This window comes from Phyllobates terribilis, unplaced genomic scaffold, assembly GCF_046119375.1.
Source record: "Phyllobates terribilis strain yellow unplaced genomic scaffold, ASM4611937v1 Scaffold_2__4_contigs__length_985480577, whole genome shotgun sequence".
NCBI classification, from domain to species: domain Eukaryota; kingdom Metazoa; phylum Chordata; class Amphibia; order Anura; family Dendrobatidae; genus Phyllobates; species Phyllobates terribilis.
The window spans coordinates 904,875,015-904,895,551 of NW_027362762.1; the positions used below are offsets into that span (position 1 = coordinate 904,875,015).

The window sequence follows — 20,537 nt, forward strand, 5'->3', positions numbered from 1 at the left end:
CCTCCTTTTGTGGCAATTACAGCTACAAGTTGCTTTGTATAAGTCTCTATGAGCTTTACACATCTTGCCACTTGGATTTTTGCCCATTACTCAAGACAACACTGCTCCAGCTACTTCAAGTTAGATTGTTTCCTCTGGTGAACAGCAATCTTCAAGTCTGACCACAGATTCACAATTAGATTAAGGTCTGGGCTTTGACTAGGCCACTCCAAAACATTTACACGAGTGTTGCTTTAGCAGTATGCTTTAGGTTATTGTCTTGTTGGAAGATGAACCTCCGTCCCAATCTCAAAGCACTGACAAACAGATTTAGCTCAAGAATATCCATGTATTTTGCACCATCTATCTTCCCCTCGACTTGGACCATTTTCTCTGTCCCTGCTGCCGAAAAACATCACATTCCCACAGCATGATGCTGCCGCCACCATGTCTCACTGAGGGGATGGTGTTCTTGAGGTGATGAACTGTGTTTGCTGGCACCAGATATTGCTTTCACCTTGGTGGCCACAAAAAATCCTACTCTGTCTCCAGCCACTCACTCAGCCACAATCCTCTTCCTCATAGTCATCCACTGTGGTACCTTGCTTCCCAAACTGGAGTCGGTCTATCCTCTTCTCCTTACAGGCAAGCAATCATTACTCTTCCCAGTACATTGCGCAGATGCAACCTCCCCAATATAAACATGGGGGCGATGCACCAGTTGGGAAGTGTGCCCATCCCTAATTGCAGGCTAATTAGGCAGTCTGGTGCTCCAGATCACTCATTTACCCTCTGTCACTGACCCCAGGTAGTGAGAAACCAACACCTATATACTCTGGACCACAACCATAGATACAGCAACAAAATAAACATATATTACATATAACTTTTAGTTTATATAGCCCAACAGGTAAAATCACAGCGCCTATTGTGGGAATAACAAAGGCGACTGAAATGCAGTCTCTGATTTTGTAAGGCTATGTGCACACATTTTGAGGGAGTCAAAAACAACGTGTTTTCTATAGGGAGTTTTTGGAGATTTTTCATTTCCTGAAGTGGTTTGGAATAAATTTCTTCTGTAGCGTTTATTTTTGCAGCCCTTTGATTGGTCAGTGCTTAGTTCAAAAATAGCAAAAAGGTTTTGCAATGGAAATGAATAGGAAGAGTCTTTCAAGAGTTTTTTGAGCGATTTTTCAGATTTTTTTTGGTGCTGACCTGCTTTAAAAAAACTCCAAACTCATTATTTTACATCAAAATGTAAAAAAAATAAATAAAACAGGCAGAAGTGATGAATAAAACTATAGAAAAGATGCCATGTTCACAATGAATTATTTGAGGATATTTTTGGAGCTTATCCTCACCAAACACTACTTCAAAAACCCTTGGAAAATGCATTTAATTCATTTCTAGGGGAAATCCACTTTGCTGTTCATATTAGGAGTTTTGTTTCTTTGAAGCGGATCCAGAATCGAACCTTCCCAAATTTAAAAAAAAAACGCAAAAAGAGACATAAAAGTAGTAAAAAAAAGGAAGACTTTTAAGCATTTTAACTGAAGCGTCTTCTGCTTCAACAACTATTTGGGTACGCTGGCGTCTAAAAGACACTGTGTGTATATACCCCAAGAAGGGCATTAAGCATGCAGATTATCAACTCTCTTACATGTGTTCCGAAGAGCATTTCCCAGCATTGGGGCCCCCTTCACATGTCCGTGTCTCTGGTACGTGGAAGTTGTAGTAAAGATGCGCACTGAATGAAGATAGCGGTGCTGGCCGGACTGGAACGATTACCAAATACTCAGGCGTACAATATACAGCCGCACTCGCAGTAGTTTTTTTTAAATGTGTTAGTTTTTTATTTTACATACTGTTATACTGTATGTTCCGTATAATCCCTGCATGAAATATCGGATTATCCGGAACATATAAGTGATAACCAACTATTTTTGGTCAGAATTTTTATGTAGATACCCTCTCCCCCTCTCTCTTCCCTTACTGTTTCTTACCCTATCTCCCTGCTCATCTTATCTATGATACAATCCCCCTTTCCTATATGCATATATTTGGCTCTATTGTGTACACTATACATTTCACCATGATAACGAGTTCTACGTATGTCCTAACTTTGATTTCCTGGTCTTTTAATTACCTGTTATAGCTGATACGTCACTTGAATGACCTACCTTGGAACTATTTGCCTTCGACTTCCGCTTAGAAATAAACTGGGAATTATATTGTATTTTGTCCTATTATATACCCCTGATAATATGTATCATATTTTCTATGATTTTGATTGTATTTTTGTATAGCACATTTACTATGTTTATTTTATTTTTAGCGATTTTGAAAAAGACCCAGGCTCGGGTCGAAACGTTTGAGAGTCGCTTATGAAAGTCACTCTACCTATCATTTGTTGTTTCTATCACTGTGGTGAACCATCTTGTAAAATAAAAAGCAAAAGCATTTAAAAAAAAAACTCCTGCGCGTGCGGCTGTATATTGTACTCTCTGGTACGTGTGGCATCTGTTTCCCCACGAACCCATTAAAACCAATGTTGACCTTCACATGTCCATACGGAGACATGCCAGTTTTTTTCCGGACGCACGGATGACAAGGGTCAATACATGGACGTTCTAAACAACCACTTCCGGGTCCAGAAGCACTGTGCAAGACCCGGCGACTCTGAAGAGCAGTGACATCAGTAACGTTACCGCTCTTCACTGTCCCCGAGTCACGCACAGCAGAGCAGGACCCAGAAGTGGTTGTTTGCAAAGCCTAGGGAGCATCAGAACAAGGCTCCACAGACTTTGCACGTCAGATTCGCTTGACTACGTCGGACCTGCTGGAGATTTTCTTTTTTTAATAGAGTGGTGAACGAGGGAAAGTGCTTTTTTTTATTTATCTGTGTGTATATGTGTTTTTTTCTTTTCAGGTTTCCATTTGTGGACTTTGTTGGATTCGCTGGATTACTTCGGATTCCATGGACTAAGGCGGATCTGCGTGAGATTTGTTTTTCTTTTTTTTATAAAGTGGTGAACCAGGGAAAGTGTTGGGGAGTGTTTACTTCAAAACAGTATTTTTTTGTGTGTGTTTTTCTTTTTTCTCACTGGGTTAGTAATGGGAGTGTCCCTCTCCACTACTACAACCCCTGGCAAAAATTATGGAATCACCGGGCTCGGAGGATGTTCATTCAGTTGTTTAATGTTGTTGAAAAAAAGCAGATCACAGACATGGCACAAAACTAAAGTCATTTCAAATGGCAACTTTAGGGCTTTAAGAAACACTAGAAGAAATCAAGATTAAAAATGTGGTACTCAGTAAGGGTAATTTTTTTCAGACCAAGCAGAGGTAAAAAATTATGGAATCACTCAATTCTGAGGAAAAAAATTATGGAATCACCCTGTAAATTTTCATTTCCAAAACTAACACCTGCATCAAATTAGATCTGCTCGTTAGTTTGCATCTAAAAAGGAGTGATCACACCTTGGAGAGCTGTTGCACCAAGTGGACTGACATGAATCATGGCTCCAACATGAGAGATGTCAATTGAAACAAAGGAAAGGATTATCAAACTCTTAAAAGAAGGTAAATCATCACGCAATGTTGCAAAAGATGTTGGTTTTTCACAGTCAGCTGTGTCTAAAATCTGGACCAAATACAAACAACATGGGAAGGTTGTTAAAGGCAAACATACTGGTAGACCAAGGAAGACATCAAATCGTCAAGACCGGAAACTTAAAGCAATATGTCTCCAAAACAGGAAATGCACAACAAAAGAAATGAGGAACGAAAGGGAGGAAACTGGAGTCAAGTATCTATCATCATCCGTCATTTTTTGAATGCTATTTATTCTGGTACATCTCAGACAGACGCACACGGATGGTACATACGTACACACGGATGGTAGATGCATACACACGCATGGCCAGCAGAAAACCACACGGATAGTGAAAATGGACCATCTCATGCATACATTTTTTTTAAGCGAATGTGTGAAGGGGACTAACATATTTATGGCAAAAACTACAAATATCCATTATGGATGCCATAAATGATAGTCATGGTAACACAGTTACACATAAAGCTTAATGATTGTATATTGTACTTTGTGTTTTAATTCTGCATAATTTTTAAACTCTCTGCTTGCTATCAGTTAATAGGTGTATTCTCATGTATATGCAGAGGCGGGATACTCATATGGTCCTTATGTTACTATCACACAGCGACAGTCAACATCACCGCCATCAGGAGGTACAAGGCCAGTAGAGAACACAACATTTCTGGAGATGAAATATTTAGTTGCATTTTGTTACATGACCACTAGATGGCAGTCAGAGGACTGACTATTTAGCATAGACTGGCAGTGCTATTTGGTACATGCATCATGTCTCGCCTCTATCCTCTGCATGTTCTCCTCGTGATTACTTCTTTTCTATCAGCTAAATGACATCTTATATAAATGTGGCACAATATTGCATAATTCGATAGGAAAATCTAGGTCACTCTCCTGCAATAAAAAGAGATCCCTGTTTATGCCGTTCTCACTGCCATTTAATTGCACTAGAACGTATAATTAATTCTTACTTCTTGGGGAGGGACGGCAAATGACACCGTTCTTAAGTCGAGTCTGCAGAAATCATCTGTGCAAGGGAGAATCCAGAAAATTCCTTTGGAGAGTGAAGAAAATAAGTTTTACATAGAGCGAAATATTGTAAAAAATAAATGTGCATGTAAAAACAAATTAAAAAAAAATGTGCATGTGTTTTCCTGCATTTTGATGCAACTTTTTTAAAATAAATCATTTTTTTAATGATTAATTAATAAATATATAAACATATATATAATATATATATATATAACATATATATTAAATACTTATTATTGTTATTTTTTTCACATATTGGAGTGAGATGCGCCTAATTTATTGGAAGAAGCATCTATTACAGTGCATGTGCCAGAAAATCAAAACTATGCCACTACTTTCTGGAGAAAATTTTAATAGATTCATCAGGCGGTGCAGGCATTGCCCCTACTGCTGAGGCCAAGGTGAGTGAGGGTCAGGAAAAAACCAAAAACACAGTTTATGGCATAAATATAGCATGCGCCACCATTTGTGACCCCTTTTTTCTACGCCACAAAATTTTCATAAGGGCAATGCTAAAAAAATTTGTGTCTGGATTTCTTTTTGGTGACTTTTGTGTGTGTGTATGTTTTAAACATTACAAGTTAAGTGATTCAATGGTCATGAGATTTCAAGATTTTTCTTTTTTTAAAGATGCAAAAAAAGACAAAAAAACAGCAAATCACATTAACACATTACATTTTTGTTAAGAAAACAAAAAAAAACCCAAAACAAATGTATTTCTATAGGAGAAAAACACCAAAAAGTATCAGAAAACCGCAAAACCTAGAGCATGCTGACATTTTTGAGAACAGCAACAATCACCAAAAAAAAAGGAAGTTTCCGGTACGTGTGGAGTCCATTTTCACACGTACTGGAGAAACGTATACACGCACACCCGTTATGATATATAGGACTGCGCACATTTAGACATGTCCATTTTTTTACGGCAGCACGGAAGACAATATGAACTGCACACGTGCAACGGATGACATAGGTGTGTCATCCGCGTACTGTCCGTGTGACACGCACCGGAATAGAATGCAGAATAGAAATTAAAGATTTTTAGGTGTTAAAGATGTGCAAAGATGGAGATAGATAGATAGATAGATATCCCAGCGATAAATAATTAGTGTCTTGTGTGTAGCTTACAGTACATGTATTAACCAAATAAATAAAAAAAATGTTTTAGCCTTGTTTAACCTAATAAATAAATAATTAAAAAAAGGAAGTGGGGTATCCCTTATTTTTGGTAACCAGCAAAAGTAAAGCAGACAGCTGTGAGCGGATATCATCAGGCTGGGAAGGTCCCTGGTTATTGATCCCTTCCCAGCCTAACAATAGAAGCCTGCAGCAGCCTCAGAAGTGTAGTATCACATGAGATGCTCCAATTCTAGCGCTTCACCTTGGCTTTTCCCGATGCCCTGGTGCATTGGGAATCGAGGTAATGGGGCTTGGGGTTGATGTCAGCTGTGAATCGTCAAAAAACACAACTGACATCAAGCTCTGATGTTAGCAATGGAGAGGTGTCTATCAGACATCCCTATTACTAAACCAGCAATCAAAAAAAAAAAACCAACACACCAAAAAATACTTTATTTAAATAAACACTTCCCGATACATTTCCTGATTCACTTTATTAAAAAAAATCCCATGCCGGTCCGATGTAGTCCACCCGAATCCATAGTCTAAGTCATTCTGAGGCTCCATAGTCTTTACAAACAGCCACTGCTGGGCCACGCTGCTCGGCATCAGACCCGGCGGCTCTGAGTTGTGGTGACTGAGTGTTTATTTAAATAAAGTATTTTTGTGTGTGTTTTTTTTTCATTAGTGGGTTAGTTATGGGGGTGTCTGACACACACCTCTCCATTACTAGCACCAGGGCTTGATGTCAGCTGTAATTTGAGACAATTCACAGCTGACATTAACCCCAAACCCCATTACCCCGATTGCCACCGCACCAGGGCAATCGGGAAGAGCCAGGCAAAGCTCCAGAATTGGAACATCTAATGTGATGCTCCACTCCTGGCGCGGCTGCGGGTTAGTATTTTTAGGCTGAGAAGGGCCCAATAACCAGGGACCTTCTCAGCCTGATAATATTAGCCTCCAGCTGTCTGCTTTACCCCACGTCTTATTCATTGCTTAATTGTCTTTATGGATGTCAAAAAACATCGGCCAAAAAATGCTTAAAAATGTCCCCAAAATGCTCATAAAAACATTCAAAGAAAATGCCAAATAAAGTGTTAACAAAATGTTAGCAGAAATGCGTCCAGGTAGAAAAAAAATGCCGTGATTTCCTGAAGAGGTTTATGAAAGAAGCAGTCAGGAGAAACCCAGGGTGAAGCTGGTGTGCCATCTGGTTCTTTCTAAGTGATTTTATATTTCTTATCAAATCTAGAATGTGAGTATAATAATAACCTTCCATTCTGGATAAGTGTATCTGACCTGTCTGCCTTGTGTTCAATTATTCTTTTGAGATTATCGATGCCAAAGACACCATGAAAATAAAGTGTGGGTATTTGGACATGGAGAATTTTTCAGATGCCTTCAGGCTTTGAAAGCAGAGACCTGACCATTCCTCAGGTGGCTTCCAAGCCACCACTAACTTATATATGGAATTAAAAAAAATGACAGAAAGAACAACAAAGAAGACTCTTCAGAAATAACTATGCAGATATGTAGGTATCTATAACATGCCCCGTGCACATGCCCTAATGGCGCCGGTACTGATTTACATCTGTACATCAGCAAGGCAAGTGTGGTGATGAAGGAGAATCCAGGAGGATATCTGGACCTGCTAAAAACACTGTGTATGTGGTAAAGTGCATTTAATTTATTTTTTTCAGAAGTGAAAGTGTATGGATTCCAGAACTTTACCGATCTTTATATTTCTGCGCAATAGGAGTCTACTTAACGAATTAGTAACTAGAGAGCCCATCAGCACCAGGAACTCTAATGGTACGTGCACATGGTGTTTTTTAGACATCGGCGTACCAGCATAGTTTTCACTATAGGAAGATACTGGTGGTGTTTTATGGCAACTCTCTTTTTGAACATCTTTTGCTGGGGCTGCCGGAGTCTTTTTTTTTTTTTTTCATGTTCTACATACTTGTATAACAAAGTGGTGTCTTCCATGTGAAAGGCGCCAGACGAATGGACTTCACTGTTTTCGAAGACTGAAGCGGTTAAAAGAAGGTATGAAAGACAGCAAGTGCCTATGTTCATTCCTCTTTTACGTTTTTTAGTGCTTTTTCAGGCGGGTTCCAGGTGTATTGTATAAAAACGGATTGTATATGGATTACAAGAGAGGAAAGAATCATCCAAGTTTCCTGGATGAAACTGTGACAATTTTTTATACGGTCATGTGAACGTAGCCTTAGAAGAATCCAACACTTGTGAGGTTATGAAGCTTTTGTTAGAGAGGAGTCAGGCGCGGATCACATTACAGGTAATTACCATTCGGGATCTCGTGAGAATATCATGTTAAATAGTGAGGACACCTGAGAGATGTCTACATCCAGGTGTTGTGTTGTTGATTACATTGGTGCTATGTGCGGGGAGGTGGGAGCCCAAACACCAAGGGTGGATTTTACCAAGACGACGTTTCACCTGCCCGTTCTGAGTAAAACCACGGAAGCACGATGCTCCAGTTTTCTGGCATAAATTGCAGAAAATTAGTTACATTGCAGAGGACTACACCATTTTGTTAATCCCCATCTATTGTCACGAAAAAAGGACTGGGACCAGGGCAAAAAGTCACTAAATTTCTGTGCAAATGCAAATTTATTTTAGTAGCAAATTATGGCAGGTTTCACATCCGGTCAGAGGCTCCTGGGAACCTTTATCACAGGTTTCACTGGAAATGCTGGAAAAAAAAAACAGAACAGCATGAGGCGCTATTTTTCTCTGTAAAATAATGTACACGATGGCCAAAACCCAAGAGACCAAAACTGCAGTCAATGCCTGTACTGTCTGAGAGGTCACTAGAGAAAAAGCTGTGCAGACAATTGCTGCTGCTACAAAACCTACAAGAGGTTGTCCATCTATGACTATGCTTGTTCATCTGTTAGGGTGTTCACAAAAAAATGATTCTTTGTAAAGGTATGTGCACAAGTCCCTTTTAGACACCGGCATACCAGCATGATTTATGCTATAGGAAGAAGCTTTGACATCTTTTCCATTATTTTTGCGGTGGTTTTGCTGACATTTTTTTTCTCATATAAGACGGTTTCCAAGCGGAAGTTGCTAGAAGAATGAAAAGGGCCCTTCTTTCTGCCACTTTAAGGCTTTGAAGCCTGAAGCAGTTAAACGGAGCTCAAAAACACAGAACATGTGCACAGCAAGTCGCTTTGACATTGCTGTGCATCTGTTCATTCTATTTTCAGCACTTTTTCACATGGGTTCCAGCCAGAATCCGCCTGAAAAAGATGCAATGTAAACATACCCTCCAACGGGTTCTGCTCTGGTGGACACAAAGGGCCGAATCATTATTGCATTTGCACTTTCATTTTTTGTCTTGTTCTTGGTTTTTTCATTTGAATCGTATTCTTCTTTTAATCTGTACTTTTTGTAAATACTATTTTGCATGTGTTCGCCTATATTTTTTTTTTAAAATGCCCACCATTGTGGGCACGGTATGTTATTTTCAACTGATTCATCAATTGCAACTGTTAACAAAATTGTAAACTTTGGAGCAAATGTTCCCCATTGTAGCATTTTCTGTGGGACGTGCAACTTTTTGTGTTTAAAAATGCCCTTTATTTTTGTGTTTTAAACCATTTTTGCAACTTTTTCTTTTGCACAAAATTTATGGACCACAGGAGCCATTTTAAAGAATTTGGCGCAAAAAAATCAACGAATATAACATTGACAAGACTTAATCCCTGGAGCTCTTAGGGCACTGATTAGAAAAACTAAATCATTTTTGACCAACATGTGGGATTCTTAAAATTAAAAAGATAGAACCATCCACTTATATAAGTTTATATAACATTGTTGTATTATCAACAAGAAATGAAAAGTGAAGTGAATTAAAAAAAAAAGAAGCAAATAATGAATCGGGCCCCACTACATGGACAGTCATTCAGAGACAACCAGATGGCAATGCTATGTTCCTATGTGCGGCCGGCCTTGGCTTTTTTTTCTGTCCTCCATTTTCTTTGACCAGTAAGTTCACATATTCACTTATAATTAAAACTTCCATTATAGAATATCTGATGTAATGGCTCCAATGTGCAGCTACATACCTGGTCCTTTAGCTCCAGATCTAACTCTCCCTAACCGGAAAATGACTGCTCGCTCATATTCCTGAACAATCTACAAAGAGAAAATGTCTTATTAATCTTTAAAGCGTGTATCAAGTTACTCATTAAATAAGAACTCTACAAGCAGTGATTTACTGTTGGCCTTATTCTGTATATGAAGCATGAAAATAATGCCATGTACCTACGGATATGGGTCCACCAAGCAAGAGGGTCCAGCAAAAGGATCCACCTCGATTTAGAGCACAGGATGGTGGATGATGAAAAATGAATAGTGGATTATTTTCCAATGCAGATTTTGATATGGGAAATCGACTGTATAATACAGTAGAAGAATTGTGAATAACATTTCATAAAACCTCATTCACACCCTGCAGAGAAAATCTACAGTGCAAATGAACTATCACTGCATATTTAAACCCTGACGTGTGTGAACACTGATAGGATGTGTGGGAGATCTGCTGTGGAAATGACCCATGTGAAAGTGAGCCTCGTTAATATGAAAATAAGAATTCTCTTTAGGCGATTAACAACAGTTCATAATGACACTTACCTTGATGCAAGACCACAACGAAATGGGAAAAGTAAAAAGAACCAACAAAAAGGAAAAAAAGATCAGCAGGAATCCGCAGCAGCCTATGCCTTTCTTTCCTAAGACAGAAAATAGAAAGTCAATTTCTGAAAGCTTTTTCTTTAGCTTTTTTCATTCACTGCTTAAATAAAAAAAAACTATATGTTTAGCATCGCCGCAATCCTACTGCCCTGGAGAATCATATTGGCAGGTGATTGTAACCACATAATGAACACCACAAAAACAAAACCCAGAAAACAATTGCGTAATTTAGTTTTTTGTTGTAATTTCACCGCACTTGGATTTTTTTTTTAGTTTTCTAGTACATGGTATGGTAAAATAAATGGTGTAATTTAAAACAACAATTCGTTCTGAAAAAAAAACAAGCCCTCACACAACTATGTGGATGGAAAAATAAAAAAGTTACGACTTTTAGAAGTAGCAGAGAAAAGAATAAAATTGCAAAAAAAGAAAAAAAAAAAAACTGAAAATCACCTGGTCGTGATGGTTAATGCGACGTTACTGTACTATGTACTATGACATCACTGTGTGCCTTATATAAGTACTGTGACATCACTGTGTGCCCTATATAAGTACTATGACATCATTGTGTGCCCTATATAAGTACTGTGACATCACTGTTCCCCTATATAAGTACTGTGACATCACTGTGTGCCCTATATAAGTACTGTCACATTATTGTGTGCCTATAAAAACTGTGACATCATCGTGTGCCTTATATAAGTACTGTGACATCATTGTGTGCCTTATATAAGTACTGTGAAATGACTGTGTGCCCTATATAAGTACTGTGACATCACTGTGTGCCCTATATAAGTACTGTCACATCGCTGTGTGCCCTATATAAGTAGTCACATCATTGTGTGCCTATAAATACAGTGACATCATCATGTGCCTTATATAAGTACTGTGACATCATTGTGTGCCTTATATAAGTATTGTGATATCGCTGTGTGCCTTACACAAGTACTGTGACATCACTGTGTTTATTATCCCTGTACTGAGATATCACTGTGCACCTTATGACTGTACTGTGACATAACTAGATTTTGTATCCCTTGCACTGTGACATCACTGTGTGCCTTGTGACTGTACTGCTCTACTGTGACATCACTAGATTTTTTATCCTTGTACTGTGACATCACTGTGTGCATTATGATTGTACTGTGACATCACTATTTATTATCTTTGTACTGTGACATCACTGTGTGCCTTATGTAAGTACTGTGACATCACTTTGTGATTACACTGGTTAATAAACATTTATTTAAAGCGCACCTGTAAGCAGGATTGTGCTTAGTAAATTATATGCAGTGTCAGGTGGAAGCCATTACACTGACTAGCATGATACCTTGGTTGATGAAATCCGTCCCGTGGTTCTTGTGTAATCTTTATTTTCATTCCCGGGATAATGATATGATCGTGCTCCAGGGTGGGGCTTTGGGGGAGGGCTTTATCTGGTGCTCTCATTAAGTATTCCTATGTATGGCTTCTGACAGGTCACTGATCGTTCACTGACCTGCCTCCTATTTTAAATACTGCCTGTGTAATTGTGGTAGAAATCTAGAAATTTACATGCAGCAAAATGGCCCTCGCCTCCCGCGCATGCGCAGTGGCATCTCTTGTTTGCCAAGAGATGCTACTGCGCAAGCGCGGCCGGTGGCGCCATATTGCTGCAGTCAATTTCTTTTTCCACCGCTAGCGGAGCCTGCACAGTAGCATCTATCGGTAAGCGATAGATGCCACTGCACACGCACGGGCGCCATTTTGTTACATGTAAATTTCTAGATTTCTGCCACAATTACACAGGCAGTATTTAAAATAGGAGGCAGGTCAGTGAACGATCAGTGACCTGTCAGAAGCCATACAGTGGAATACATAAGCAGAGCATAAGATAGAGCGTCCCCCCCCCCACAGGCCTGCCCTGGAGCACTGGCATATCATTATCTCAGGAATGAAAATAAAGCTTACACAAGAACCACAGGATGGATTTCATCAACCAAGGTATCATTTTAATCAGTGTAACCTGCTGACAGGTGCGCTTTAGTGAAAACTAGGGACATACAGTATACTGTTTAACCAAAAATAGTCATTAGAATAGAGACGTAAAATTAAAATATAAAAAAAACTGACAGTTAATTGGATGGACATGCAAAACGCATTTTGAAAAATGCGTTTAGTAGAATGTACTCAGTTCCCATGAATTTTACAGAACTCCTTTGTCCCAAAATAAATTGTTTTCTACATAACAGTGACTTTATAATAATGAATACGTCCCAAAAATACTCATCTTACCGGGGTCCAGTTCTGCATTCTGCTTGTCCACAGATCTTCCTGGCTTCTCCTGGTCATTGGTCTCCATGTCTGGCTGTACTTTGTTATGCGTCTGAACACATATCAGAGTATGGGGTCTTGCCTCACTGTACATGCAAGTAAAAAACAGGACTGACATCAGTGAACCTTCACACAGACGTGATCTTCAAAAGCCACAGACAAGTCATATTTTGTGGACTTGCAAGTGAAGGGATGAGCCGTTCTGTACGGAACATGGACCATAGCTGTAAACAATAAGTGGTAACTAAGATATCATTTCCATGTCCTTTACAGTCTTTGTAATATAAACCTTCACAATGATATATTGTACAGCAACAGGATCACCCACAATGATGAACTAGGACAAGTCACCGGGAATTGGGTTACAGGATTCACCCTGCAGAAGATATTAGTAGGCTTGCACAGTGCTTTAGCACAGGCGATAGTTGATAAAAAAAATAGAAAAGCCCCCCAATGATATGTTGTTTACAGGGGCACGACTCTGACTCCCAGTGATCAACTGTAATCTTGTCGTGAATCTATCAACTCAAAAATGGGTTTCAATGGACAGAGTTCTCCCATGTCATTCCATCTAGCAGAATCCAGGAGTACCGTTTCACCCCTATACATAGATCTGGCCTTTGGTGCAGTGGCTCTTGGGTTGCGCCCATGGAGTAGTAGCTGTCTGATGGAGCTAGTTAATGGAAAATACAGTAGATGGACAAAAATATTGGGACACTTGCCCATTACTCCCAAAATAACTTTTTGACATCCCATTCTAATTCCATAGACATTAATATGGAGGAGGTCCCTTCGTTTCAGCTGCAACAGCTTACACTCTTCCGGGAATGTTTCTTCAAGATTTTTGAGGTATCTGTGGTACTTTTTGCCCTTTCATCCAGAAGATCATTTGTGAGGTTAAATATTGATGGAGAAAAGGGCCAGGCTCACAATCTCTGGTCTAGTTTATCCCAAAGGTGTTCAATGATATAAAAGGTCCGGGCTCTGTGTCGCCGGTCAATTTCTTCCACACCAAACTCCCTCAACCATACCTTTATGGACTTTGGATTGTGCACTGGGGCACAGTCAAGGAGGTAACTAAAAAGGGCCTTCCCCAAACTGTTCCCACAAAGTTGGAAGTATATAATTGTCCAAAATGTTTTTTAAAGACCAACCCCTGAAAAACAAGTCCATCGCATTATCCCTCCTTTACAGTTGTCAGAATGGTGTCAGACAGGTGATGCTCTCCTCGCATTCGCCAAACCCAGTCTCATCCATCAGATGCCAGATAGAGAAGTGTGATCCGTCAATGCAGAGAACACGTTTCCTCCAGAGTCCAGTAGTGTGCCACTCAATCTGGCATTGCTGATTGGCTTTGTAAACCCATGCCATCTGGAGCACAGTTTTTGTGCAGTGCATTGGCAACTTTTCTTCCCTCTGCTCCTCAGCACTCGGTAACCTCTCTCTGCAACTTCACGTGGTCTCCACTTCATGACTGAGTTATTGCAGTTTCTTCCACTTTTCAACAATACCAATTTAGGAGGGAAGAAATGTCATGAACTCAATTGTTACACCGGTGGCTCCTATTACAGGACCGCGCTGCTATCAGCGAGTTCTTTAGGATGACCTATTCTTTTAACAATAGGACTGAATGAAAAACAGAAATTCAATGACTATGAAGCAGGTGCCAACACTTTTCTCTCTATGCTGCCAGAATTCTGGCATGAAACTGGTTAGAATATCAAACTTTTTGCACAACTCAACTTACTTGAGTAAAAACGTTGCTACTTTTGGTGTTTTTACACTAGTGAGGGCCAGCTCCACCAACCTTTTGAGAAACTGTGAAAGCACCAAATAAAAAAGTAAAATTTGCCCCTGCCTCAGACAAAATGTGAATGCTGCAGCTGATCATCAGCCACGGACTGGCTGCAGTACATCCCTGAGCGGCCACTGATTGGCTGCAGTACATCATTGAGCGGCCACTGATTGGCTGCAGTACATCATTGAGCGGCCACTGATTGGCTGCAGTACATCATTGAGCGGCCACTGATTGGCTGCAGTACATCATTGAGCAGACACTGATTGGCTGCAGTACATCATTGAGCGGCCACTGATTGGCTGCAGTACATCATTGAGCAGACACTGATTGGCTGCAGTACATCATTGAGCACACATCGTTGATCATGATGCAGTGACATTGGTCCGAGATGTGAGCATCTTTTTTTTTTCCACTTCCTGGGCATAATAATAGAGGGTTGCCCGGGAGTGGACAACCTTTTTAATTACATGACTTTCCACAAAGTCTAATTTTGAGTATTTTGTATGTTTTTTATGTACATCTCTACACTAATTAGCTAAACTAGGTTATTTGCGTTTTTGCATTTTTTACATGTGTTTTTATCTTCTATTCTCTGCTGTGGCTTTTGTCTCTGTTTGGTAGGTCATGTTTTACATAAAACTGCTTTGTTGGGCCTCAGTCAGTCGTCCGTTTTCATGTTCTATCCATGATTATCACAGATAGAACACATACCTATTATAGTCTATGGGGCTGTTCACATGCGATTGATTATTGCAAACCACGTGTCCATACAAAAATCTCGGAGACATGTCCATTTTTTCCTGGCATCAAGGATGAAAAGTTCCAATACAAGTATATGGGTCAATGAAAATCACGAATAGCACACAGATCCTGATTATATGCATGTTTTTACCTGCGGATTTTCTATATCTCATTTAAGTCTACGGGGAAAACTGCAAATAAAAGTCATATTTATGGCAAGAGAAATTGACATGTTGCAAGTTTCAAAAAAACACCGCGAGTCAGTTTATGCTGCGTTAAAAAAAAAAAAAACACTGTGGGCATAAGATTTCTATAAATCCCATCCACTTTGCTGGAACTAGAATACACTGCGTCTTTTGTGCATCGAAAATATGCAAAGTCAAAAACTCAGCAAAAACTCATTGTTGGTACTTAGACTAAGGATCTGTGCACACAACATCTTTTTCAGGTGGAATCCACCCATTCTCTATAATCCACAGTATAGGGTAAAGACGCAAGGATGAATGAAAAGCCGCCGGTGAAATTGCCTCAGCAAAACATTCGACAGAGGATTGGTCTTCAATATTTAATGGTGGGGGTCCTACACCCTCACCGATCAGCTAGTTGCTACTATTGAAGGGGGAAGATGTAGACATTGCATGTACTTGGAACGTTGTTCACGCCGGTCTGGATGAGAGGATGTGCTGGAGTTCAACACTCCTAATTCATTAAGAGGTGCACGTCTTTGAATGAATCAGGAGCGTCTGACAAGTGGTGTGTGCATCCGTGTGCACCTCGCCGTGTGCGCATCCAGCTGGGACTGGGTGGTGCAAGGAACGCTGCAGCTAGTCATTTGTCGGAGCTGAGAGAAAGTGGTGTGAGACTGCTAAAAGTTGCAAAATGTTAGTGCAGCCTCGTGTTGTTCCAAAATTTTTAGAACTTTTTAAAAGCTTTTTATGCCAGAATTCTGGTTTAAAAACTTTTGATAAATCGGGTCTTGAGATCTTTTTTTTTTTTTTTTTGGTGTATTGGAAGCAGAAACTGAATAAAAACTCAGAAAAAAAACACTCCATATGCACAGAGCCTCAAGAAATGAATACCTGCTCCAAAAACTCCCCAAAGAAGGAGCGCACTCCTGAAGCAGTTTCTACTAGGAAACTCGTTATTTTTGACCACCTAACAAAAAAAACTTCATGTGCACATGGCCTCAGCTCCTATTTGCCATTTGTATGGTCTTTATCTTGGCTTTTATATTCATGATGTTCTATTATTAATTACATGTTTTGTAGATTTCAGCCTCTCTTTAAGGCACTATCTTTCAGTTTATTCTCTCTATGTCCATCCAGAGGGACGTCTTGAATTTTCTCTTGCAGCTGAAAACTTCCACCTTTGTCTACCTAAATGTATTCTGCCCCAACCTAAACACCGTCACGTTTTCTTATTTATTCTCCATTTTAAATGTATAATTTTTAAGTGTTAAAACCTGTTAACCTTAAATTCTAAGTCATGGCCGGCAGTTTTTGCCTTCATTTGTCATTTCTGTTTCACAGTCACCTTTTTTTTGTAATATTTAAAGAGGTTTTCTACTTTTTGGAAAGTGGACCCCAATGCTCTAAAATACACTGAATGCACAATTAGGCAATTTGTATTTTTGATGATTGATTTTATTATTGAACAGCTACAGTGCTGTTGGTCAGTCCAAAAAGTAAATAAACCTGAAAATTTAAGAAAGTAAAATTGAGGTTTTGTCTTTCTGAATAGAAGATCTACTTTTGCATAATTTTTGGGCAACTATTAGTGTGCAGAAAACTTAAAATATGCAAATATACATTTCTGACATTTGCATAAAAAAGATCAATAACCAATATAGCTACCAGTCTCTTCAATAACAGTCAACAGCTCCATCCATGGAGTTTGGCAGTTTCTTAATGTGTTGGCGATCAACTTTTTAGCCCGCACCAAACACAGCCCCAGACACTGTTCAGAGGGATGTAGTGTTTTCCCTCACAGTAAGGGTCCACTCACACTGCCGTATATTCTCTCTTGCCAGGATACCAGGACAGTAGATTTTCTCTGTGCTGCTGATTTTCTAGTCAAAGATCCAAGAACCAAGATTAGTTAAAAGTGGTTTACTGTCAACACGTTTCAAAGTCAACTGACTCCTTCAGGACGACCACATGTACCTTAGTTAAAGGTGGTTTATTGTCAATGCGTTTCGAAGTCAACTGACTCCTTCAGGACGACCATGTGTACCTTAGTTAAAAGTGGTTTATTGTCAACGCATTTCGAAGTCAACTGACTCCTTCAGGACGATCACATGTACCTTAGTTAAAAGTGGTTTACTGTCAACACGTTTCAAAGTCGACTGACTCCTTCTTCAGAACAACCACATACGGTTGAAGTCAGTTGACTTTGAAATGTGTTGACAATAAACCACTTTTAACTAAGGTACATGTGGTCGTCCTGAAGGAGTCAGTTGACTTCAAAATGGGTTGACAGTAAACCACTTTTAACTAATCTTGGTCCTCGGCTCTTTGACTGGAAAATCCGCTTTCTGGTATCCTAGCACACTGATTCATCGTGGATGCTGATATCAGACACCGCACAATGGTTGTGTTACACACAACCACATCAGTTGAACATATCTCATATGTTTACCAATCCTGCCTAATTGGAGAAGACCCTGTTTGTGCTTTACGTTCCCTTATAGTATATTCTCTCTTGCAAGAGAATCGGGCCAATTATGATAATCACTCTAGAATTAAATTGTTAAAGCTTGATCCGAGTGTCACCTGAGTGTGCTCCAATTCTCTCGCATGAGAGAATCGCAGCACAGGTGCGGAGAACATGGGGAACTTAATTTTTCCAACTTCTTCATTCTCTGTGACACAGTCTGAGCGAGCCCTAAATCTTACATGCAAGAAGGGCCCACAAGTTCTCAGTAGGGTTTAGGTCAGGTGTGGAAGGGGCCATATCATTATTCTTTCATCTTTAAGGCCTTTACTGGCAGCCGAGCAGTGAGACATTGATGCTGTGATGGAGCATTGTCCTGCATGAAAATGGTTTCCTTGAAAGATGGAGACTTTTTTCTGTATCGCCGCTTGAAGAAAGTGTCTTCTAAAACCTGGAAGTAGGTTTGGGAGTTGATTTTGAGTCCATCTTCAACCCGAAAAGGTCCAAGTAGCTCATTTTTAATAATACCAGCCGGTAGCAGTACCTACGTCCACCGCGCTGGCTTCCAAGTCGAGGCGGAGGTCTGTGCCGGTTACTGATCCAGCCGCCGGCCCATCCATCTGGCCCATCAAGAGTCACTCAGATATTTCTTGGCCTAGTATTGACGTTTACACTTCAGTGTTCAGTGGCGGTCATGTCTCTGAGCATTGTACATGTTGGAATATCTACATAAAAATCATGATATGTTCAAAATACTCACTTGCCTAATAATTCCGGACATAGCGCACTAAGCAAATACTCAGCCATCCCTCCGCTTCTCGGGTATCAGTGACTTCATATCAACAGCGTGCAACACCACTGCAGCCAATCACTGAGCTCAGTGGCACAGCTGCTGAGCTTAGTAATTGGCTACCATAATGATGTGCGCTTTCGACGTGACTTCAGATTAGCTATAACAGTGATACACTCTGTTAAAGTGACTTCACCGTTGCAGCCAAAACACAGAGAACCTAGTAAAGGCGATGAGAAAGCGAGTTCCTGCTCTGTTTATTATTTTAGGTATCTTAAAGCGTTTGTAGTCTACTTTCATGAAAGCCGAAAACACCTGTGCACAAGATGTCTTTTTGAGGTGGGCGAACCTGCAGACTTTTTGAAGAAGTAGATACTTCAGGAAACGCCGGCGTTTATTTTCCTGAAATGCCTTTTGTGTAGGTTTTTAGGTGGTTCCCTAAACATTTTGTTTTTTACATTTCAGGCCACCGGCGGGGTTTTTCTAACGTTTTCCCCTGGTTTATAGGACATCTTTTTTACTGCCATTTTCATGTAATTTTTAACTTAATTGAAGAGGAGAGAAATCGCTAACGGTTTTATGTTTTTTCAAGCAGAATCTCTACAAAACACTGAAAAAGACGCCCGATGTCTTTTGAGCCTTCCCATTCCCAAATATGTTATTATAAAGTATATAGTGTTTTCAGAAGGGAGAACTCCAGAAAGGTCAGTTCACGTCTTTTAACTGCTAGGCCACTTTGGAAACCTGAACTGGTAAAAGATGCTTAAAAGACTGAACATATAAATAACAAGTGTGACGACACAACTTCTAATCTTTATTAGCCAGATGTCTAGATTTGTTAGGCCAACAGAAATACACTATTGTATTTGTGTTGACTTTTGAATGTATGTATTTTTCTTTGGCTGGTCAAGAAGGCCATACTAGTATTTGTATAAACCTTAATGTTGACTTCTCTTTGTCTGGGAACAATAATGTTTGTTAATATGCTAATTACATATTGTACTAAGCCAGCTAGTTGTTGATTTAAAGAGCAGGGGAATACAAACTATGTAAATTGATTAAATGCTCAAAAAATGAAACCTGAGCCCTGCACCTTCCCCTATGACATGTGAATGATGAACTGAGCCTCAGAAAAATATAAAAAGGGATTTCTATAGTGCTGCATGGAGAATCAAAGATCAGAGAGGCTCTTCAGGACAGTCGTCTGGTAGCATGGCTCCATCCAGAGACACACAGATTTGGATTCTACAGGATTCAGCCTAAGGGTACACGGCCTTGGCTGGAAGGATACACATCTGCTCCATTGACCATCAGAGAACCCATGGATACATTTGGGGAATCCAGGTTGGGACAATGAGGTCACCTGGTCCCATGGAAATGTTGATTGGCGTTGCCAGGTGCGAGCCTCTGGTTGCCTGGAACCCATGGAGACGTTCGGAGAAGCCAGACTGGGACCATCCAGTCATCTGGCCCCATGAAAACTCTTGGAGAAGCCAGGGTGGGACCCTCGGGTCTCCTGGCCTTGAACCTCGACGGACTGTCGGCTTCCTAAGCTTACCGCTACCTCCTCTCTGTGGGTGAGTGCCAAAAGCGGGGGGTCACTGGTTGAAGTAGTTTGCACTAAAAGTCCCAAAATTGCAGCTCTTCTATTCCTGGTGGGCCAGCGGAAGGGTGAGACTGAGTAATTTTTCACCATCTTGGGTACTTGCTGTGACTGTTCTATGTTTATTGTCTGTTTGGTGGTTCAATAAAATATTGCCACACTGTTTTAC

At 40.0% G+C, this 20,537-nt stretch overlaps 1 protein-coding gene across 2 annotated transcripts in view; it reads right to left on the minus strand.

Annotated features, from left to right (window-relative positions):
* Positions 1 to 20,537, minus strand: part of LOC141236267 (stomatin-like) — a 51,148-nt gene that overhangs the window by 21,187 nt on the left and 9,424 nt on the right. For both annotated transcript variants that reach the window (XM_073668238.1, XM_073668237.1), the window contains exons 2-5: positions 12,746 to 12,870; positions 10,412 to 10,509; positions 9,844 to 9,913; positions 4,561 to 4,643 (exon numbers count right to left, since the gene is read on the minus strand). In XM_073668238.1, the coding sequence (XP_073524339.1) occupies positions 4,561 to 4,643; positions 9,844 to 9,913; positions 10,412 to 10,509; positions 12,746 to 12,812 (318 nt within the window). In that variant the 5' untranslated portion in view covers positions 12,813 to 12,870. The remainder of the gene's footprint in view (positions 1 to 4,560; positions 4,644 to 9,843; positions 9,914 to 10,411; positions 10,510 to 12,745; positions 12,871 to 20,537) is intronic.